At 35.7% G+C, this 25,112-nt stretch overlaps 1 protein-coding gene across 1 annotated transcript in view; it reads right to left on the bottom strand.

Annotated features, from left to right (window-relative positions):
• Syt4 (Synaptotagmin 4) overlaps positions 1-25,112 on the bottom strand; it is a 518,564-nt gene that overhangs the window by 5,233 nt on the left and 488,219 nt on the right. Inside the window, exon 6 of the mRNA XM_081733986.1 lies at positions 19,999-20,192. Coding sequence (XP_081590112.1) covers positions 19,999-20,192 — 194 coding nt within the window. The remainder of the gene's footprint in view (positions 1-19,998; positions 20,193-25,112) is intronic.

Genomic DNA, 25,112 nt, shown 5'->3' with positions numbered 1-25,112 from the left:
TGATTTTGCAACCTGTCACGCTACAAAAACGGTGAACTCATGGTTTGAGGAGCATGACCAGGAGCTATCGCACCTCCCCTGGGTCCCACAATCACCAGATCTGAACATCATTGAGCCACTGTGGTCTGAGTTAGAAAGGCATGTTCGGTCTCATTACCCCCAACCAGCACTCCTTAAGGAACTGGAGCATGTTTTGGAGGAACAATGGTACAAAATTCCACACAAAACGATTCAGGAGCTGTATACGTCCATTCCACGTCGGATCCAAGCTGTTTTTGGACGCAAAAGGATGCCCCACACCATACTAGGTATGATTTTCACACTTTTGCAAACGTTTTAGATTTTTTGTCCTACTCCTGTATATGGTTTCGCTTTGTGCAAAATGGAGACAATTGCATGTATTTCTCACGTTCTAGAGCGAATTCCAGACATTTTGTGATTTATTTCTGGCACATGTTGATGAAATTCAACAACGAAGCTGTGTTCATTTGCAGCAAGCATTTTAAATATAGCAATATATAGAAATTCAATGTTAATTTTAAAGATTAGCCCGTTTATTGTCCATGTACTTGATGTACTCTGAAAATAGCGCAGAACACATTATATTAGATATGTGCTGACCTGCAGAAGTGCTATTCTCTCCTAACAATAACTTTTTAGCTGGGTTCATTTCCAAATACACAAAATATGACATACAGGTCATATTGATGGGATGATGTTCACAACTTTCGTGAGACCGCAAACGCCAACAAAAAATGGTCCCCCGGGAGACCTTGAATGTCACGTAGTGCGATAAACACTCAACGTGTGTCCAATGCCATGGAACAACGTTCAAAGAAGTCAATTCGGCAATTGAGTCGTCAAATGCATATTCTACGTACCAGTGTGCGGCAAATCCTTAAAAAGGACTTATAACTGTACCCATACAACCTACAGGTAGTGCATATAGTGTTCAACCAAGATAAGGTTTAATGAATCACGTACTGTGATTGGCTAGTCAGCAAAGGTGATGACTTCGTGTAACATCTTATCACGTCCGACGAAGCTTATTTCCAACTCAGCGGTTATACCAATAAACAAAACTGTTGATTATATCGCACATGACATAGAACAGTGACACAACTCAAAATTTTGCGTTCTTGAGTTATTGACACTGCGAGGCGCGCAATACTTTACTCTACCTAGTAAAAAAATTTCACACTTGTAACGTAATTTTTAGCATCTAGAGAGCAGTATGTGTCGGTTTTCCATTTCCTGAACTTTGACTATTGTCCTCGGAGAATAGTGACAGAAGTTAGATGATCTTGTGTGGTTGAGTAGTTCTTCTCTGGTAAAGTGACATTTTTTAACATACAACAGTGCTTGTGCAGCATTCAGTATAGTAAAACGACACTTTTAGGTTTAGGACGTTATTCTCCGAAAAAAGGTGGGTAGAAGCTGTACAAGGTAATTGAATTAATGAATGAAAACTTCCTTGACTTTAAGGATCTTTGTCAAAACTACGGAAATAATTTCTCAAAAACCTACGATGAACAGCAAATAAAATTTGCCGATATTAAGATAGCAAAAGTTGAGAAAGAAACACCGGACGGATTTTTTAAAATCAAAACTTCATACGAACAGGCAGATTACCAAAAAAATGTTGTCACGAAGAATACACGCAAGTTTCGGCAGAGAAGAATGTCGTGCGAACTGGGAAAAACGCATTCAGATAAGTTCAAAATATCGGATCGCAAAAAGTCCGATATAATGGATCTTCTTGCTTCCCAACACATTCCCCCAGCTTAGAAAGATTTCTACACATCGCTTTTCAATTAGTAGTTTCTATTGGACAGCTGATGTAAAGACATTGATATTTGGATCATTATTTTGAAGTTATACCATAATTAAAAGTAATTGTTTTCTTGTAAAACTTCGAAAACTTCGATTTGTGTCACCTTTCCTCCTTGTCATCATTACACACTTTTACAAGGTGTGTCATCAGAATAGTCACACCTTGCAAAAAATGACAATGATAAATAAAAAGAAAAGTGACACAAATCATATTTCTCACCCCTAGGATGACTGCATTTTGTGTACTTAACACTTATTGTTTCCAGTAACAATACCTGTAACTACTTACAAAGTTAGAAGCAATTCATACACTATTTTCTTCGAAATACAATACTCATTGTATAATAATACTAGAGTTTGTTTTTTTGCTCTCCTGAAAAAATACGTTTTTTGAGTTGTGTCACTGTTCTATGTCATGTGCGATATGCTAGACAAGGTCCTCAACAGTTGCATGAAACACCATTGCACAGTGACAAGGTTACTGTGTGGTAAGCAGTGAGTCATGACTGTGTGATAGATTCCTATTTTTTAAGAATGTACATAATGAAACAGTCACAGTCAAAGCTATGTGGTACAACATAATGCTATGAATATTTTTCACTCCTGAAATGAGACAGCTTGGCCTAAGGGACATGTAGATGCAGCAGAATGGTAGCCCATTCATACTGCAGTAGGATCAATGACAACCTTTCGATTACCTTCCAGGACGTCTCAACTACAGATTCGGTTATATCCATTGGCCACCCAGATTCCCCGATCTAACTCCATCGGACAAATTCCTGTGGGTTAGCTAAAGGAGAAGGTATACACCACAAAGAACACTACTATCAATGAACTGAAAGATATCATCCGAAGGGAGTTAGGGAGAAAGTATGTTTTCGTCAAGGTGGTGCTCATCTAAGGGGCGTAATCTTCAAACACTAAACACAGTGCAGAACTCCCGTCCTTTGGTAATGTGTTCCACGTAGTTAGTAATAAATGTTTATGTTCAACATGCTCCACGAATGCATTTTAAATGTGGCCTATCAATATGACTCACCCCGTATTTAGTCTCGAAAAGCCTTACATATGCAGATTTATAAGAAAGGTAAAGACAGAGAAGAAAAGACTCTAAATTTGAAACGATCAAGATTCACTGATTCAATTACTTTAAACTAAAAACGAGTAACAATCACGAAGATATTAAATATTAAGAAGACATCTGTTACGTTGGCATCAACATCAAACAATGATTAATTCCTATTATTCACTAATAAATACGCACTGTTTTTAAAGTGGTATTAGATACTTGTATACCAGTATTACTAAAGGGAAGCTATTAATGTATACTGCTTCTAAAGACTTGTAAGGGAGTCGCTGAGCGATTATGTATTTTATTAATTCAATATTAAAGTTTCATTCTAAAATTCGCCTGACAAAGAAGACAGGACTGGGAACTTTCGATTATGAAGCTACAATACGAAATAAGGTTATATATAGGTCTACCAGCCGCGTGATGCTGTAATCCAGATTTTTGGAGGTAAGATAGTATAATGGGGAGGTAGTCATTGATAATACTATCACCAACAACTCTAGATTCAAATCCTGGTTTGTTTCGGAATCCAATCAAAATCAATCATGCAATAAATTCGTTTTTAGCTGTTATTAAGATACTAATCAAATCGAAAGCGCCTGCAGAAGCCAATAAAAAGAAATTGAAAAAAAAGTTCTCCATATCACTGACGTCAATTTTTTAAAATAGTCATATCTATGTACATTCTCACAGAAGGAGATAATCTGACTATTTTGATTACTAATGATGAAAGATTTACGTATGTTGTACGAATACAAATTTATACAGTGTATGGGTTTGCGCATGTACAAATCTCTCTGTACATTCTTTCCTCCCTCCTTTTAGCATAAACGTGGCATACATTTCAAATTGATGAAACATGTAGTACACTTCAACGAGTTAGATAATGTCGTCGTCGGCAGATGTCTCTAGCGATGCGGCTGATGGACGCGTGTGGCAACACATTGAGAGTACGTGAGTTTTTGCTAAATGCCCTTGGTTTTAATCGTGCTGGTTAATATATCTGGAACCCCATTTTTTAATTTTTTTTTCCCTCTCGTAACAGGGAGGGAGGGAGAATGAACGCTGTGAATCATGCAAATGATGTTTCCATCGTTGTTCTCCGTAACTTTTTTCTGTTTTTTCGGCTTTGAGCTTATTTGGTGCTGACAGAATCTATATGTGTGTGGTACGCTTGCTTTGGTATATTTGGCCACTGTTGTCTAATGATTTCCCGTTATATTTTTTGTAGATTATATGTATACACACATACATATATTAATTTCCAGTTTTTTATGTTACTCTCATTAGCATTATATTGCGTTTTTTTTTAACTTTCTGTGATAACTTTATTACAAAAGTTTCTTATATGGTAAACTGAAACGTGTGTATCAAGTTTCTTGTTTTAACTTTAAACGACTGGTTATTTATAATCAGTGTTTACTGGTACTGGTCTGGTAGTTATAAAAACTTCACTGTTTTCAATATCAGTTTCAATCACACAATGTCAAAAAATATCAACAATATGCCTCAATCTCAGTAATTATTTGGCCCAAGCCTTAGATTTACTGTACATTATAGGGAAAAAAATGGGCTTAATTAAAAACTCTATTTGCTTTAAGAAATATTATTATTTTGGTTTCCTCCAGTGTATGAATTGAATATTTTCCCCAGAGGGGACAAATTTCACCCACAAATGACCCAACCATGACACACACACACACTATATATATATATATATATATATATATATATATATATATATATATATATATATATATATATAGTGTTTGTTTGTATTAGAATATATATTCTAATACAAACGCGGTGGCCCAATGGTAAGCCCTCCCCGCTAGTCTAGTGGGACACTCGCGTGTTAGCTGCCCAAGAGGTAACACGTCTTTCGCTGGTCGTCCGTCCAGTGTCGTATCGTGCGAGAGGCATTGAATGTGCCCAGTGTACTTTGTGTTTGCTTGGAATTTACGCTGACTTGATTCTAATATATTTCAGTTTAGTGGTGACTAGTGAGTTTATTTAGAATTATAAAATGTCTATCAAACGTGTCAATACATTAAAATTAGGATTTCGTGCGATTCCTCACCGTCCGTCCACAATAAAAATCCATGAGTTTATTCAAAATACGTTTAAGTTAAAGGAAGAACAAATACTAAGTATTGAGTTGGATATTTATCGTAAATGTGTGTATATTAAGTTATTGTCTGACTTGTTGTGTGACAAATTGTTAAGAGATCATGGTGATAGTGTTAAATTTCAAGATGATAGTGGTACATACCCAGTGACTTTAGAATTAGCTGATCGACCTTTAACCTATGTGCGAATACATGCTATTCCCACGGAATATAGTGATAATGATGTCACGCGTGCCTTGTCTATCTATGGAGAGTGTAAAGGTATAAAAGACGAAATTTATGACGATACTCATATTTATAAAGTTAGATCTGGACGAAAGATCGTGACTATGTATTTGTTTAAACCTATACCGTCCTTCCTGGATATTCGTAACCAGAAGTTCCTAGTAACTTATTTCGGTCAGGACCGTACTTGTTATTACTGCCAATCTAGAGATCATTTACAAGATCAATGTTTTCAGCGTCAAAAACGGGCCTTTGTTTCAACAACAACCATAGAACATACTGAAAGTGATAAGGAACGCTCTCGGGTTTCGCCAACCCAAGAAATTAATGTGGTTAAACCTGCTAATTTGCCTACTTTAACGTCAGATGTTGACTTTCCAAAGTTAATGACTGAGCTTACTATCCCTGTGATACAGGGCCGTTCTCTAAACACTACTCCGATAGTGCCAAAAGACAGTGTTCCTAGCCGACCATGTTCCGGAGAAATTAAGGAAAACGTTTCTCCCAAGGATATTAGTGATAGTCAGGACAGGACCTCATCTGCAGCCCCTCCAGCTTTACATGGTACTTCTTCACTGGCTGAGTCAGATTTTCAACGGGAACATCAAGTTGTCATTGAACAAGATACAAAGAAGCTTTTGATAGACAGTGATTCCTCCTCCACTAGTGTTGTTGATGGTGATCAGAAGCTAGAGTGCATCTATAGTGCATCGGAAGTTTCCTCTGTAAGTCCCATTTTTCCAGTTCAGTCCAAGGAAAAAGATCATCCTTTCTCCCCTGTGAGTTGTCCTAGTGGGAAAAAAGGATCTGATGCCCGGAATTCCCAGGAAGCCTCCCAAGACAAGAAACGGAAGAAAGCAGGAACGGCTATAGCTCAAGTAAAACAACCTAAGAAGACGGATCAGGGACCCTTAGAAGTATCACCTAGGATCACCCGGTCGTCTGTAGCTAAATTAGTGAGTACGGAATATCTACCTGATACCGCAGTTCCTTCTTCAGGTGAGCCACCAACAGTTTCTACTCCTACCTAAACATTCAGAAACACAGTGCTTGCAGCCAAATAGTGGTGTGGTATTATGAAGTGTGTTGCTAACATTAGACAACTTCCTATAACAATATTTATGTGTACTATCTTAAAACTAGCAACTATAAATATCAACGGAATACAATCGCCAGTCAAACTTGAAGCTCTCAATGACTTTCTACTTAAATCTGAAATAGATGTAGCTTTTATCCAAGAAGTTGGTCCTAAGATTGTAAACGTACATCCATCATATAATGTATATAATAATTGTACATATAATAGCCTTGGTACTGCAATTTTGGTTAAAGAAGGCATCCCGCTTACAAATGTAGAATTACATCCTAATGGTCGAATTATCAAAGGTCAGGTTAATGTCAGAAGAAGAAATTAGTAAAATTGAATGAGTAAAATCTCGTCTATTTAAAAGAAAAATACTTCCTCATGTAAGTCAATAGGCTATTAAAAAAAAGAAAGATAACAATTCAATATCAATAATAATAATAATAATAATAATAATAATAATAATAATAATAATAATAATAATAATAATAATAATAATAATAATAATAATAATAATAATAACACACACACACCTCCTTTCATTAAAGTCTTTTTTCGAAAGCTACCCTGAAACGATGGCGTGTCGTTTGTTGCAACCAAATATCTATGGCGTCCCTCCACTCAGGCCGGTAGCCAGCCCAAAATTGTAGGGGGGTCCGGCTGAAGTTAGGGGGGGCCCGATCCAACCATATTATAGTTCATCACTATATTACAGTTCATTTGGAAGCCTACCGTGAAAATTTTAGAAGGGGCGGCCCCCCTAGACCCTCCTGGATACGGGACAAAGATAGGCACAAGGGATGACATGACGTCATGCGTTCCTCAACCTTTTCAGATCAATTTTTACCGTTGGTTACAACTCGATTTTGATGTTGTTTGGCAATATTTTCATTGCGGATTTATCAAATCTTATTACCGTGAAGATTAGCACATACCTGACGAAATATCTAAGGGTTGCCAGGCACTTATTCATATTGATTCACTGTGAATAAGTGATAAGTATTCTCATCTTCCAGACGAGCGAGATCTCATATAACCTCACTGATGAAAAAGAATATTAAGCTCCAAACAAACAAACACAAAACATTCTAAATTTCACGATATATTCGTAAATTGACATAATTACATTTCCTCTTTTAACGCAGTTCTTAATATTACCTTATTTTATATAAGTTCTATTTTTCCGTTATGTTACGCCATTAAAGAACCGGCTTTTAATATACATAAGGAAATGTACAGATGAATTGAAAACTAGAATCACAATATGTTTACCATTTTCGAAAGTATTACACATAACTTCTTGACTCAAACTGATGTTATGACGTAAATTTCATTCATAAACATCTTTATTGAGTTTTCATAACTTCTAATTTTCTTTGGTGTTGTTTTAACAAAATACAGGCTATAATCAACGCATACTTTCAAATTTTCAGTTTTAATACTCTTAAACTTGGCCTAAATTAAGAAATATTCATATTTAATGTATTTTAGCAGGACAATATGCTTTCAAAATACATAATTAAAAGTAGTGGTTGCTCCAGAGGGAAATCACAAAGTTAAAAAATTAAAGTTTTCTTGCTTCAAAATAAGGGATAAAAGTAATCTAATGGACTTAGAAGATGCAGGCCCGAATGGGAACACTATTGTGGTACTCCCGGTTCCAGAAAAAACAAGTAAAGAAATCGCATTAAGACTATATCATCCTGGTATTTATTGAGGTGTCATATCACTTACTAGGCCTATTTTTTCATCGGAAGTTGGAAACGTAAAGAAATAAAGAAACTACTGCAGAATACTTTAGAAAATATTGTTTTTAATACAAAGTATTTACTCCCTCAAATTCTAGATAGAGGCCAACAGGCTATACGCTCCCTTGTTTATATGTTCATGGATGTACATGTATTACAATATGTTATTGTGAGTATTTCATAAGCCACGAGTAACAGAGCCATCCAACAGTCTGATGATCACTTGGCCGAGGGACCCGCGAGCAGAATGTATTAATTGCATGTATTACTTGCAGAATTTAGTCATAGGAGCCACACTGGTTTCCACAGGGGAACATTATGCTGCTAAGACGGCAATGAGATTACACTCTAGCGCGGGACCCGACTGGGAACAATCGGTCCAATCCGCTGAAGTCCGGCCCTGATACGACAATTAATATAGTAGGGAAGTTTTCTTCTTTTAGTTTGAAGCAATAAAAAGTCTTTTAATTTTTATCCGTGTTACTTCTCTTACAAGCCCCCTCCGATTAAAAGTAAATTTTTAAAAAATTAGAAAATATTTTTCTACTTTTCCTTCTCTATATATATAAAAGTTATTGCTCTGGAGGTATACACTACCAAAATTTCTTAAAAATCTCTAATTTTTAGTGCTTTGATTAGCACATCCCTGTAGGATAGGCCGGAACTCCTGCAAGTATTACTGGAGCCTATGAGACCATTGACATTGCAATACCCTCTGAAGTACTATTATTTCGTTGTGTTACATTCAAACCGATATAAAGTGATCAGAGAAAGTTCCCTTTTACCTTTTGGTTTGCTTTTAGCTTCCGCAGAGGTAGCTGTTTTATTATAAAATGGTTTTAACAAACACTTAGAGTCACTGATATCAGGTCCTGTTACTTCCTTTACCAAACGTTTAGCAGATTTTCGGGAAACGTTTAGCTCTTGTTATTATAAGTTCTGTAATTTCACGAATGTTGAATACCTCTAATGTCTCCCTAAATTTCTGCTTCTAATTTTACTTCTAAAGCTGTTTTCTCACAAAAATATAAATAAATAAAATATTAAAACCTAAGAATCTGTGTGTTAGTTAAAAACAAGAGATATCTATGCGTAATGTGGGTGTTGGACATAAGCTCATCGGTGATTTTTTTTTTTTTTTAATTTTACGAAATCGTTATACTCAGATATATTTTGGCTTTGCTTCTTAGTGCTGCCGTCGTGCTTGCAGACAAACACTCAAACAAGTTTCTTTCTTATTTACTAACACTAAGCATTTTTTTTCTTTGTTCATAAGTTGTTTTGATCTTAGTAAATAAGAAAGAGATTCATTTAATGAGTATTGGTCTGCAAGTGTGATGACAGCCTTAAGACTTGAACTCTGCAACACTCTTAATATTTTATTCTGATGTCTGATAACTCCTATATGACGTTAGGCATATAGCCTATTTTCTATTTAGAAACTAGGCCTAGTCAAAACCCAGATTTAAATATCAGGAGCATTTTATTTCAAATTCCTCAAAGTCCGCCCACGTTTAATACATTAAACCCTGCAACATCTTTATTATTTTATTTTTATATCTGACAACTGATATATAGCATTAATAGCTCTATTTTCTACTGAATTAGGCCTACTGCTAGTCAAAGTCTAGATTTTAATACCTCTTTATTATACCCATCATATACCCGCGAGCCCAATTAAGGCAAATGAGCGTGAGCCCGGGTGAGCGCAAGCCTATTGGAGAGAAGTGAGCGCGAGCCCGAGTGAGTGCGAGCCCAGTTGGGAGAAGTGATCGCGAGCGCTAGTGATCGCAAGTCCAGTTGAGACAAGTGAGCGCGAGCCCGGGTGAGTGCGAGCCCAGTTGGGACAAGTGAGCGCGAGCACGAGTGAGTGTCAGCCCAGTTGGGAGAAGTGATCGTGAGCGCGAGTGAGTGCGAGCCAAGTCGAGAGACATGAGCGCGAGCCTGAGTGAGTGCGAGCTCAGTCGAGAGAGATGAGCGCGAGCCCGAGTGAGTGCGAGCCCAGATAAGATTAGTGAGTGCGAGCGCGAGCCCAGTTGGGAGAAGTGATCGCGAGCGCTAGTGATCGCGAGTCCAGCTGAGACTGGTGAGCGCGAGCGCGAGTGAGTGCGAGCCCAGTCCAGAGAGATGAGCGCGAGCCCGAGTGAGTGTGAGCTCAGCTGAGACAGGTGAGCGCGAGCCCGAGCGAGCCCAGTGGAAAATGGCCACCTTTGCTGTACAGGGATAGTATTGACTCATATATTACAATTATAACAACAGTATTATTATTATTATTATTATTATTATTATTATTATTATTATTATTATTATTATTATTATTATTATTATTATTATTATTATTATTCGTGTGATTAGTAGTAGTAGTTCTAAATTTGAGTTCTTGTGGTTTACGTCCTTGTACAACACTGAGTATATGGGGGAGAGGAGCTAATATTAACGTGAGTTCCAAATCACGACCGAGGCTTGAATGTTGAAGAGTTGATGAGTGCACACATCATCGTGCAAAATCAAATCTTACAGTGGAGGCTGTTCCCCACTACACTACCTTACCTCCAAAAGAGTTTTATTTTAGAATCATACTACTGGTCCCGGCACTACTACTACTACTACTACTATACTTGAAATATCTAGCTAGAATTAGGTCTTCTTCTTCTACTACTACTACTACTAGTAGAAGAATATCTAATTCTAGTTAGATATTTCAAGTATAGTTGTCTGTTCCAATAACCATTCTCTACATTCATAATATTGTATATGACAATTGTATCGTGACATTATGTGAATAATTGAAATGTATTTACTGTTGTTTTATGTTAAATGATGTGGGATATTTCATAATAATTATTTGTCATTATTAATTTAAATGAAAACATACCTCTACTCCCAACAGAAACTGAATAATCATTTCATACAAAAAGAAAAAAAAAATCAAATAGAGTATTACGTTCAAATGTAATCAGTAGAAGACTTTTTTTTTTTTTTTTTTGGAAATTGAATGATGTATCGACTGTTTGTATTATTTCGTACATTAAAACAGTAATTTATGCAAATTTATGCACACATAAACTCATCTTTGCTTTTTAAATTATTCACTTGCACCTCAGTAAAAAAAAATATAAAATAATGGAATGTTAATTACATCATAATGCCGACCTAAAGTAAACAAATATAGAATATGGACAATACAGGTTTATACATGAGTGCACTTGTTTACTGAATACACTGCCCAACATGATTTTTACCTCCGGGAAAGTAATAGGTGATTCTGAATGATTTTGGTGCGTAGAAAACGAAAATGATATCAATGTTTGCACATCACGTCACAGTTTTGAGATATTGCATGAGTTATATTTCGTTCATAAATGTAATTTATTGAAATGAGGAATGTAAAGTAAGCCCAGTAAACCGTCAATAATCGATATGAACAAAAACACCAGAGGTGCAAAAAGTGCAGCCAAGTTCGTCAGCCTGAAAAAGTGTTGAGATGAGGATGGATGAGCCAAGTTCCTTGGCCACTGCATCCGAAAGGAACACTGGAACTTGGCGCGAAGTGTCTAACACATTCGAATACATTAAGATGTCTGTTCCTAGTTTCACGGTCGGGACATTTCAGCCGTAAGGCTAGTGGTGACCCCCAAATCCACCACGCTCCCAAACACCATCCCTAAGGCTCGTTAACATAATTTACTTTGACACTTCGTGGAGGAATATAAGTTTTCCTTGTCTGGGTTTCGAACCACCAATCTTACTGCAGTATACTGTATATGTGCCTTAGCGCCTTAGCAAAGTTGATATTCCTAAGGTTGATGGTGGTCCCAAACCCACCACGCCCACCACCACTATCCCTAAGGTTCCTTAACATACTTTTCCTTGACACCTCGCGCCAAGTTCCAGTGTTCCTTTCAGATGCAGTGGCCAAGGAACTTGGCTCATCCATCCTCATCTCAACACTTTTTGAGGCTGACGAACTTGGCTGTACTTTTTGCACCTCTGGTGTTTTTGTTCATATTTCACTTCTTTTTGTAGTTCACCATGTCAATATCGTATATTGGGATTCTCAATTGTGGCATATTGCTGGATTTAAATTTAAAATTGTACATTTTTAAAGGATTCATAATGTGTCACATACGACATTAGTTCCCAAGGGCTCTCCTACCTGGAATCGAACCCAAGACCCTGCACAAGAAACGCGCACATGCTAGCCACTAGAACAGCGGGGAGTATTTATTCTATTAAATATCTGTCAGAGCGTTATGTCCAAACGAGATTCCAATTCATTTACCCGAACTACAAAATCACGATCGCTAACATCTCATTTTTCATTACCTAAATACGAAGAGTATCAACAGGGCCCAAAACTCTTGATGCTGAATCCTCGCTGCTACATCACTGGACATAGCTGGTGTTTTAATATACCTAGTTGTTCTCTACCTTTTCACATTGCGAAATTACGGAGTTCATTACATGACGCGCATGTTGCGCAGTTTCATACTGCCTCGGGTTTTCCTTCCAATAATATACACCTTTCAAATAGCTTGTAAACTTAATAATATTTGCCACCAACATATCCTAACTGTATATAAAACTACATGAACTGACATAAATCAAAGGGGTGCTTCCGGTTGACGTGAAAAGTTGAAATGATAAAGGGAGATGAATAATTTTCCCATGTTATTTAAATGGGTCTTTTTTTTCATATAATCTCATGTTTTAGAAACTTGGAATTGGAATAAAAAATTGAAATTCGGTATGCTTGTACGTTTTCATTAGTATTACCTAAGTAAATCAGTAAAAATAAACAATTCCAACTTTAGAGTGGTTTTATGGGGAACTGAAAAATCTTTCCCATGATACGTATTTACATGGGACACCTTTTACACCCCAAAATTATACGGGACTTCCTGTAGGGCTACAATGATTAAATTTGACATGATTGTAGTTTTTCGAAACTAACCGGCAGAAAAATTGCCAAAAGTGAATATTTTTAATGTTTAGGGAATTTAAGACATTTTGCGTCTGTAAACAATTTAAATTTACGATTAAGTAAGAAATATCTAAATTTACGCAGAGCATAAATAATATCGTATAGTTCTTTTTGCCAGACTGAGCTCTTGGTCTCAGCTTTTGTGAGACGTCTGCTACAATAGGAAACGATTCTTTCTTCGTTTGTTTTGGGGTCGTAACAAGCTAATAACCCTCCCAACTGATGTGAGGATGCATCTGTGTAAAGCCTTATCTCTAGCTTTTCGTCGAAATGGTACAGTGATGGGGCATTCAAAATATCTTCTTTCAACTTCTCAAATAATTCGTCATGCGTCAATGGCCGGGCGTCTTAGGGCTTTAGGTGGTTTGATCAACCTGTGGAGATTGATGTTGGTCGAGGCGTGCAGTTCCCTTTTATCCTGTAGTGTCGGCTTCCTTCGGTGATCCTCGTCCTTCCAACTGTTGGCGATGGTAGGCGACTACTCTTCGGGACTGTCGTCTGTTTGTTTTTATTTACGATTAACACAAGTAGTACACACGTGGTTATTGCATAACGTGTAGACATGCGGAACCTTACACTATTGTTGGTTCCTTCTGCGCGAGAGTAAACAGAATTATAAAAGGCAGCACAAGCACAGGCATTTGTAAGGAAGATAAGAGGCACATTTCGTTACAATATAAGGTATCAATGGTGTAGATATAGCCTGACAAAGGGGAACACTTAATAATGAAATCATCATCAAAAGTTTGGATGGATATTTCCAAGTTCTTTTATAAATATCTTACCTCCGTGAACCCCAAAGTTTTTCAATTCTTCTCTAAGCCATTGTTACGAATGATTCAGTAAGCTAATTTAAAAAGAGAGTTGCACGATTTTATAAGTATGTAAAAACCTTATAGGCGTGGCCATATAACAATCTGTATCGAAACGTTTTATTGTACGTATAATACAGTAGGACCTCGATTATCCTACACAATTTCCGGGCTATTTCTCAGCTCCTATTCAATCGATCTCTTTCAGATTTTGGGGAATATAACTAGATATCCTTAGAAGCATACCTTTCAAATTTGCTGTAAACCGGTTGAATAAGGGCTGAGAAATATCCCGAAAATTGTGTCGAATAATCGTGATTGTACTGTCTATAATCCGAATAATAAATCAGTTCATATCTTTTGAACCTGACGTGACAGGGCATTTTTATGGTGATTTTTGAAATCAGCGTGACCGTTTCCTTAAGAATTACCTATTTTGACCGCGGAGGTATAAAAAAAGACACACACTCTTCTGAAAACACACTCTCCTAAAATTAGGCTAGTTCGTGCTCTACTTATTTTACACAATACAAACTGAAAACTTACATCAACTCAACATCAGTTCAATGCAGAAAAGTCATATGAAAATTTAGATCATGGGACACTAGAATGAAAGATTTTATATAGGTCAGTAGTAAACTACTACTTGATACTGTAATTGAGGGATACATTATATCTCTATCCATGTACTACTTATATTTAACTGAACATTTATTCTCTCTTATTTAATTTTAGCTCACGGTGGCAGTGATGTAGCTTTTAGTTCTGTTGCATAAAGTCCCTGGTTTTATCCCAGCTCGTGCCAAGTGAGCTTTGTGGTGGAAAAAACACAGAACGCGGGGGTTTCTCGGAGTTCTTCCGTTTTTTCATTCCACCATTTCAGTCATTCTCATCATCACTGTCTCCTTTAGCCTACGCGGTATAAAACAAACGTCTGTTTTTTGAATGGACATGTATCACTGAAATTATTAACTGCATTTGAGATTTAAAGAGAGCTGTTCTGTCATGAAAGAAAGACAGTAACATGCTTATATATATATATATATATATATATATATATATATATATATATATATATATATATATATATATATATATATGTGTGTGTGTGTGTGTGTGTGTGTGTGAGTGTGTGTCACAAAAGTAGGTCACGTCGCTAATAAACTGATAATCACACCTTGCTATCCATTTTTCGCATTGTATCACATGCCATTGATTTTACGATAACATATATAAAAATACAAAACATATAAGACGTGTCTCAAAATAATTGGTATCTTCAAAAAAGTCTTAATTGTAATGTAACTCAGTGTGTCTCATGTTCACTCACTTATCCCTTATTATTATTATTATTATTATTATTATTATTATTATTATTATTATTATTATTATTATTATTAATGATAATAATAATAATAATAATCACATATTTGAAACATATCTTTAGGGATGACGGGTTTTGAATATTAATGAGGTGCTTTAATTCACAGTTCACAAGCTGAGGGATCTCGGAAAACGTAATACCATTCAGGCTTGTTGGGGGTTCTGTTTTTTTCGCGGAAAATTCTGAAAATTGACGCTCCTCAAAACACAATTTTACGTATTTTTAAATAAAGTAAAACTTTTCATGTTTTTCTTTCACTGAGAAAAACTAAATCCAGATTTAAGGAGAAAACGAGGATAATATGCTTTCTGTTGGGAACACCATGGCAAAACGATGGTGTCAATTGTTATACTGGGTGAAACACCCTTATTTCCTGTGGTGACGTACGTTAGTGAGAGCCGTGCTTACTGTTTTCATAGGAGTAATTGGCGCCTTTACTTACGTACGTCGCCACAGGAAACAAGGGTGTTTCAACCAGTATTACGATTGACACTACCGTCTTGTCATAGTGTTCCCAACAGAAAGCATATTATCCTCGTTTTTTTCAGTGTTTTCACAGTTTGAAATTTATTTTTGAATGAGAATACGGCGGCGTAATTAGGGATTTTCGAAGGTTCTAACTTTCGACCTTAGTTCACGACACACCATTCTGGATGCCACCCATTTGCAATATTTGAAGAGTGAAAAATTATAACTGTAAATAGCACGGAGTAACACTCGTTCAATTTGTCATATAAAAGAGAATTGTCGCCTCATCAAAAATACAATGAAACGGATTTGCCACTTTTGCTTCTTAGCGCCATAACTCCAGAATTTTACGTGTTTTCATCCCCGGTAAAATCTTTGCCCAAACTTTACATCCTTCTCCTCTCTGCTCTATGAAAATATCGGGCCCAACTATCACTTAAACACAGGGAAAGATTAGAATACATTTTTCTTTCGTTTTCTATTATTCTTTCCTTTTCTCTTTGCTTATTTTTCTCTTTTTTTCTGTAGGCGCTGAGGACCCCCATAACTATTTTGGAAAGTGCTCGAACACCGCAATTCTCCCAGAGTTGGCGTCCCTGTGGATGCCATTTTCTAATTGTAAAATAGTGCGAAATAATGAAAGGAATTCTTTTAAATCTTCCGTTGTACTTTTCTTTGTTTCTCAAATTTATTTGCTTTCTACAGACTGTATGATGTTATAGATCAATGGCTGATAGTTTCGCTTATGTTCGGGGAAAGTACATGAAAAAAAAGAAAATAAAAAGACAACTTCCTATATGGAGAATGAACAATTGGTACAGGATGGAAAAATGAAATGAAATTATTGAGTTTTACGTCCCACGGATATGCCGGCTAGGCTAAAGGAGAGGGTGAAGATGAGTGAAATGAAGAAAGTACGAGGAAACGGGAGAACACCGAAGAAACCCACGCACACGATGTTTGTCCACCACAAAGTTCACTTAGCGTGAGCAGGGTTTGAACCCACGACCCCATGCACCAGAGGTGAATGCTCTACCACGGTGCCACCGCGGCCCCTGGTAAAGGATGGAAGATGAAATATAGGAGAAAATAAATAGTAAATAAAAAGAGTGATATTAGGTTACATACGTAGCTATGAAAACAATTTTTCGTTTGGAATGGTGCATTTACGGAATGGACAAGGAGGCTTAATCCTTTGGAAGACAAATTCTAGACTACAGTAAAAATCGAAGAAGCAGTCATGGATCTATCTCGGGGCCGGGGACCTAGGTCAATCCAGTTCTTTTTGGTGACAAAAATAATTTAAACTATTATTTATATATTTTTGAAAGTTTATAGTAACCTCATGCCTATCATAATCTGGTTTCCAGCTGCTCCTGCAGTTTTTAACTTCTAGATCCGCCACTGGAAGGAAGAATCAGCAATTTGTTTATCTTTAGTGTTTGTAATCCGTCGTACTCCTCCTGCACATTTATATGAAGATATGAATTTAAAATAGGCTCTCAAGCACTATATAAAACACCTTAGTTTAATTAGGTTCACAAAACAATAATCCTAGGTGTACCTAGATTCGATTCAAGTAAAAGTACACGTGATTCATATTTCACTTTAAATTGTAGGTTCTTGTCTTACATAAACTCGGTACTGACAAGAAACGAGAAATTTCGTTCTCTCGTTCGCATCTACTGAACGCCATCTAGGGGGGATATTGGTTCTGAAATTGGAGGAGGGTTACGGAAAGCTGCAGTGGTAGTACTGCGTTTCATAGACTGTAGGTGTTGCTTAGCATAGATTAACACTCGCCCATTTTATATTGGTTGTTCTACTCTAATGTCTTCACCTCGCTATCAAGCAGGTAAGCGGACCAAGAAAGCAGAAAAGTGCAATAACAATAAAGCAACGGAGATTGGATGTCCTCAATCTCTCTTATGAGGTAAACATTCTGTCAGGTTAAGATCTTCGGATGAAGGCCAGTGGTTCATGTTCTGGTATAAATCATTAAAAAAAAACAACAACAACCGAATAGCTGCAATTCGAGGGTCTCGAGTTAGGTGGGTAGTGTCGCCCAGAAGAAAACACGAGATTTTTTTTTTTTTTTTGGCCTCGTCTTGTAAACTTTGTAGAAGTCTCGTCTCATATCAACCCTACAAAAATTCTTTCTTGTCTCGTATTGATTCTTGAAATGATTTTCAGGCCTCGTTTTAAAAATTTATATACAAAATTTATGTCCTGATTTTTTTTTCAAAAATTTCATCTAGCAGTTATCAAAATCTTTTAGCGTCACAAGAGATCTCTAAAAGGGTGTGATATAATAATATTTATTATTGGAATGTATTATGTAATGAGTTGAGTATCTTTAAACGTTCATGGATGCTCTTCAATTTGTTCCTACAATCACTTTATCAATTTATATTTTTGTACTCCACATTTTGTAACAATAAAACAGATTGAAGATCTGACTAGGCTGGACTATTGTTGCTCACGAGACTCGTGAAAGGACCCAGCACAATCCTTATGGAAATTGGATTTCGGTGGAATTGCTTGAAACCCTAATATGTTTCAGATATTGTGATCCTGAGGAAAAGCCTCAATGGGCACGACCACCAAGCACTGACCTTTTAGCCACTTTTTTGAAATCAGCCGAAGATAATGACATTCTGGATTTCCGTGGGAAAGACTGTCCACCAATCACCGACCGTTTGGCTACTTTTTTGAAAAGAGCAGAAGACAAAGATGTTCTGGATACCTGTGAAAATAAATGAAACTGATTTGCTGTAGATGCTGTGATCCTGAGAAAACGTCTCAATGGGCGCAACCATCAACAACTGACTGTTTCTCTACTATGAGACTATTTTTTTCGTGTAATCTACAACATATCACGGTTTCAGTCCTTTCCACCGAAACCCAGAATATAATTACCTTTGTTTCCAAGAACGTGCCCTTGTAGTGGTCAAACGGTCAGTGATTGCTGGTTGCACCCAATGAGACTTTTTCCCAGAATCATAATATTTACAACATATCAAGGTTTCAAGGAGTTCCACCGAAATCCAGAATATTATTATCTTCTCCTATTTTCAAAAATGTGGTCAGGCAGTGACCAAACAGTCCCAGTAGGATTATTTGTGGTTGTGCCCATTACGACTTTTTCTCAGGATCACAATATCTACAACATATCACTGTTTCAAGCAATTACATCAAAATCCAGAATATCATTATATTTGGCTATTATTTTAAAAGTGGCCTTGTAGTGGCCAAACGATCAGTGACCGGTGGTTGTACCCATTAAGATTTTTTTTGTCGGGATCACCACATCTACAACAGCGTTGTATTCAGCGTAAGTCTCCTACAATTGGTTAATAGGTATGTTGACCTACTGTTTTCTGTAAGTTAGGGAAACACTCGAACTTAATTTTTAAACATGTTTTGATTTTTCTATCGTCCTTTTAAGATAGTTGGTTCCGATTAGCAATCCCGTGATTCAAATACCTTCTTTATACTCCAGTTTTCAGAAATAAACAACTACAATAAAACATTCTAAATTAAAACTAACGAGCCTTAAGAGGCTCGTAGTAGTTTAACTCATTATTTTTCTTTCATTTGATTTTTATATTTCATTTTATTCTAATCAATAACATGAATTCAAGCCTCCTTGTGTTCTTTCCTAGGAGATATCATAATTTTGAGGTGAAAGAGTTACTTGCTGACGGCTCATAGATTCGAGCTACGAAGATGAGTTTCCGCCTTATGTCGCTCACGAGTGTTCATTGTTTCGATCATGGATCCTCTCCGTTCATCCCCTGCCCTTCTATTTAGTGGTAAACTAAATCATGAATAATTAAACAATCTTACATAACATATAAATTTCAGTTTGTGCTAATATTACACATGAGATTAGGTTCGGGAAGTTTTCATCTTGAAAAGATGCGGGGAAAGTAAGTTAGTTTCTCGTCCCAAAGAGTATGTTTGTTTTTATTGAAAGCGCTGTCTCGTCTCAAATTTTTTTCTCGTCTTGTCTCGTGGGCAAAACTAGTTTGTACAGTCAGTGACAAAACTTCTTTCCGTTTTGTAAAATGTATTTTGGGAATAACAGTGGTATGGTTGGAGCGTATAGAAAATTACGTTCTTTTTTTTAATGTATAGAAAACTTTACTCAAATTGTTCTTCCATTCTGGACTTATCTACGAAACTAATTTCATCAAATGGAAATAACTTTTGTCGTTGACTGTACCACTATAACTAGTAAACACATATGTACGCACCTCATTCTTAGTGACTCTATCCCAGTCCAGAAGAAGGAATTCGAGACTGACGCTGTCCAGACCCTCCGCAGCTGGAGGGATATCAAACACAAAGGACTCGTTGAAAACTGGGTTCAGAGTTCGTTTCTTCACGTGCGTCTTCTTCTTCGCTATCCTTTGACTGTTGTACAGAAGGTATATCTTCACATACGGATCTGGAAATAAAATTCAGTAAAGTTCAAATTAATATTGACAAAATTAAATCTGAATAACTGTAGTTTTGTAAATTAATCTGATTATGTCAGAAGACTCTCTGTTTACTTTTCGTCGGCAAACGGGTGAAGTAGAGTAGGCCTAACTAGAAAAATCGAGAATTTGAGTTATGACTACCCTTTATCCTTATATAATCTCCTCTACCATCCATAAAACGTTCATAGTTGAATTCCCCAAATTAACGGAAACAAAACCTTTCTGAAAATGGCATTGCTTTGAAATTCAGTATCTAAAAAGTATTTGAAGACAACGTAACCAAGATACAGCTACTCTTCCTATATTAGTTATGTAGTGATTTTTATTGTTGAATGAACAAACTGGGGTAAATTATCCTCTAGGATAAAAGAAAAGAAAAAAACGAAGATTTAACATTTCTATTTACCACGACTTTCGCAAATACATAAAGGCATTTATGAGGAATTGACTAGACAACCATACAGGAACTGATGGTCGTTAAGGAACAACCAGAGCAAATTTACTTCAATAGTCATTTAGATGAAATTCATAGAAATACCACATCACAAAGGAAAGTAGCATTAACGAAGAATCCTAACAAGGGACATCACCCAATTGTCCGGCTCCGATTTCAATGAATTTTTTGTTGCTGATAGAGGACATGTATTCATTACTTGTGATGACAGAAATTTTTGCCATGGTGCAAGTTTTCTATTTTTTAATAATTTTTAAAGGTTGTGATGTGGTTAATAGAGATTAGTACAGAAGTCCCTTACTACCCTTTGTAAACGGAGTGTTAATGAAAGAACAACCATGTACATACGTATAGAGCCTAGGGGGAAGTCGTATGGTACGTATGGCCTTGACGGCAGCCATCTTGAAATACGCCATTTTGAATTAAGGTCAAGTTTTTAAAATAGGAATAGGGCAATATGATACATAATTTCGGGCTAGAATTTAATCAGGAAGACAATGGTGAAGTTAGTTTTAAGATGCGACCATTTGGTGAAAAGTTACAGGTATATTAATTGTTTATACTTACTATGTGCGTAAGTCCCTTACCTCCGCTTCTAACCCGCGTATTAATGATAATAAGTGGATAATGGTTTCGGTAATACATATTATGCCTAGAGGGAAGTAATACGATAAGGGTATCATTGACGACAGCCATTTTGAAATCCGCCATTTTGAATTAATGTGAAGTTTTGAAAACTGAAAACTATAGCATGTGGCACCACATTTTAATAGTAAATTTTCCCCAAAAGCCAATGGTATGCTTATTTTTGTTCTATAGTTAACCATATGAATTTATGACTCTTCTAATGTGCACGAAACGTCCATTATTCGATCTTTCAAATTGGCAACACTCCTAATTTTCATCGCATGTTTTAAGATTCCAACTGGCATTTTGCAATTGTTTCCATGGCTCATGTTTTCTAAATTTATTTCCTTTTTTTAAGAGTTGAGATGTGTCAGTTCATGAATAGTGTTGCGATAAGTATCCAGCAATCTTTCTCAAGTTTGAAGACTTGCCATGTAATTACTAATTTCATAGGCAATGTAATTATTTATTTCCTATACCTGCCCTTCAAAAACTCGTTTACTGACATGAATCATCGCAGAACGAAAGAACTCCAACTTTGCATTCAGACAATACCGGAGACGTAGCTTGTAATGAATAGTAGATGAGATGAGAAATAAGTTGAAAATTCACTTCAAAAAAGGAAACGAAATATGATTGTTGTGTAAATCAATGGTCTTTTGTTTTGTTTTACATTTATTTGTTTATTGTATATTTATTTATTTATTTATTTATTTATTTTCTATGGCAATATTTTAGCTAGTCAGACAAAAAAGTCATTCGCTTTCTAGCGATTGTTGTCGATGGTTCATGTTTGTAAGATTTATAATCAGTATTGGTCGGGAACTCGATTAAGTTATACCTCTTTATAAACAAGTTACCTGTTTTCATATTTTGTTCACGGTATAAACAGTGTGTTGGGAACAGTCATATTATGTCTCTTTGATATTTTCTTTCATTGCTGCTGTTCCTTTAAAGTTATAAAGTCGTATTTATTAAAAAAAATATATACTGTTTGTCGTTTGCGCAACATGTAGGCTACATTTCATGATAATTTTGAGTTCTTGTTACACCAATTTCTTATAATTTCATTTGTATTTCTTTACATCGCATAGGTCCATAGGTACCTCATGTACTCTGGGTTAAAATAAATAATTACACTGCCTAGGAAATTAATAATTACATAGCAAGTCTTCAAAATTCAGAAAGATTGCTGGATGCTTATCCCAACATTATTCATGAACTAACAAATCGCAACTCTTAAAAAAAGAAAATAAATTTAGAAAACATGAGCCATGGAAACAATTGCAAAGTGCCAGTTGGAATCTTAAAACATGCGATGAAAATTAGGAGTGTTGCCAATTTAAAAGATCGAATAATGGATCGAATCGTTAGAAGAGTCATAAATTCATATTGGTTAACTATAGAACAAAAAATAAGCATACCATTGGCTTTTGGGGAAAATTTACTATTAAAATGTGGTGCCACATGCTATAGTTTTCAGTTTTCAAAACTTCACATTAATTCAAAATGGCGGATTTCAAAATGGCTGTCGTCAATGATACCCTTATCGTATTACTTCCCTCTAGGCAAAATATGTATTACCGAAACCATTATCCACTTATTATCATTAATACGCGGGTTAGAAGCGGAGGTAAGGGACTTACGCACATAGTAAGTATAAACAATTAATATACCTGTAACTTTTCACCAAATGGTTGCATCTTAAAACTAACTTCACCATTGTCTTCCTGATTAAATTCTAGCCCGAAATTATGTATCACATTGCTCTATTCCTATTTTAAAAACTTGACCTTAATTCAAAATGGCGTATTTCAAGATGGCTGCCGTCAAGGCCATACGTACCATACGACTTCCCCCTAGGCCCTATACGTATCTACATGGTTGTTCTTTCATTAACACTCCGTTTACAAAGGGTAGTAAGGGACTTCTGTAGTAATCTCTATTAACCACATCACAACTTTTAAAAATTATTAAAAAATAGAAAACTTGCACCATGGCAAAAATTTCTGTCATCACAAGTAATGAATACATGTCCTCTATCAGCAACAAAAATTTCATTGCAATCGGAGTCGGACAATTGGGTGATGTCCCTTGTAAGTATTATATATATATATACTCACAGTCTCCGAGGAAATCATCACAGAAATATTCAGACTGGATGAGTTTATATCAAGGAGATACACCTGTTGTCAGGAAACCTGAATTTCTGAACTATTACAGAAACTTGCCACAATAAAGAATAGAAATGTAAAGTATTTGCAGAAGATCCTCATAGAGTACAAGGAATTACAATTCTCTATTCTTAAGAATTATTACATGCTATTACAAAAAGTTAGTTCATGCTGTAACATTTGCTATTTGCTATTACTTTGTTAAGTAATAGTATGAGTAAAAATAATGTTTCATCATTTTTTTTATTAATGTTAATAATCCCAATGAAAGAATTCAAAATGTAATAGAAACATGATTTTTCTGCCGCATAAAACAATGGAAATCGTAATATAGTTGCTGCTGTTAGTAATTGCAACGTACAGGATTTTTTTTCTGAAAAGTATTTTTCCATAATATTCTTATTTTGTAACATCAATTGATAAATAATGGATATTAAATTCTCTCTAAATTAAAGATGCTAGTGTAATAATAATAATAATAATAATAATAATAATAATAATAATAATAATAATAATAATAATAATAATAATAATAATAATAATAATAATAATAATAATAATAAACAATTCTTATTACAAAAAATGAAGTGTGAAAATAAATCATTTTTACTTCTTGTAAGACTGAAAATTTAATGAGTTTGTTTCAAAGGAAACTATTGATGCGTATTAATGTTTTCTCGCTAAAATTGCGAACATATTGGAGTGTCATTAGTGCATCCTTGAATGCTTAACTCTGTTTCTATATTTTATTTATAATTTCACAAGAGTATAACTTGAACATGTTTCTTTGAAAAGAAAGGGTGATTGGGCATAATTTAGTCAGGAACACTTCTTGAATTCCCTTGTGGCTAAGAAGTTGGCTTAAGCACCTTTGGCGTGTGGGGGATCCAGGTTTGATTCCAGGCGGGAGCTCATGTGGTTTGGATCCCACGTTAAGCTGTAGGTCTACAACTCACATAGATTCGCTGCTAAAAGAGACGCTAAATTAAAATCAAATCAATTAAAGCAACGTTTCTTCCCGCCAAAAACACAATGTGGTCAATAAATGATAGTACGTCCAAAACACTAAAATAATGGCTTTCTTTGTACAAAGTTTCGAAAGTGTATTAAAAATGAAGAGAGTGGCAAGTTATAACGTTAAACGAAAACATTCATAATCGCTTTCCTGTAAAATTGGTAAAATCAAGGTACGCCACTGGCGAACTAAAAGTGAGTGGCAGGGGACCAGGTTTTAAATGTGAGAAAGAACTGGAGAACGTATAATAAACATATATTAAGATTAAAATTTGTTTCGGATATGTTGAACGGTACATACATCGGAACAAACGGACATCCAGTAATAACTCTTCCGGTGTGTAGGGGACATGAAACGTGTAATTCGTTGACATTTTGAATTCGGTTTTCTCACGAGCACCATATTCTCTATTCTCCTATCGTCTCTCGTCAATATGATGTGAACTACAAGGGTCTTTTGAGTGAAAATAGATCCTTAATACTGTACGTTAATGTAAATATGCTTAATAAAATTTGCATTGAATACTACAATGAAATGAAAAGACACAATTATAATAACGCAATAAACCATTCTGTTCATAATACCAATTCAATCACAAATTATTAAATAAATTAAA

This window comes from Thermobia domestica, chromosome 12 (genome assembly GCF_964235325.1).
Source record: "Thermobia domestica chromosome 12, izTheDome1.hap1.1, whole genome shotgun sequence".
NCBI lineage: Eukaryota > Metazoa > Arthropoda > Insecta > Zygentoma > Lepismatidae > Thermobia > Thermobia domestica.
Note: the sequence above shows the minus strand (reverse complement) of the source record. Positions and strands in the feature narration are given on the sequence as shown.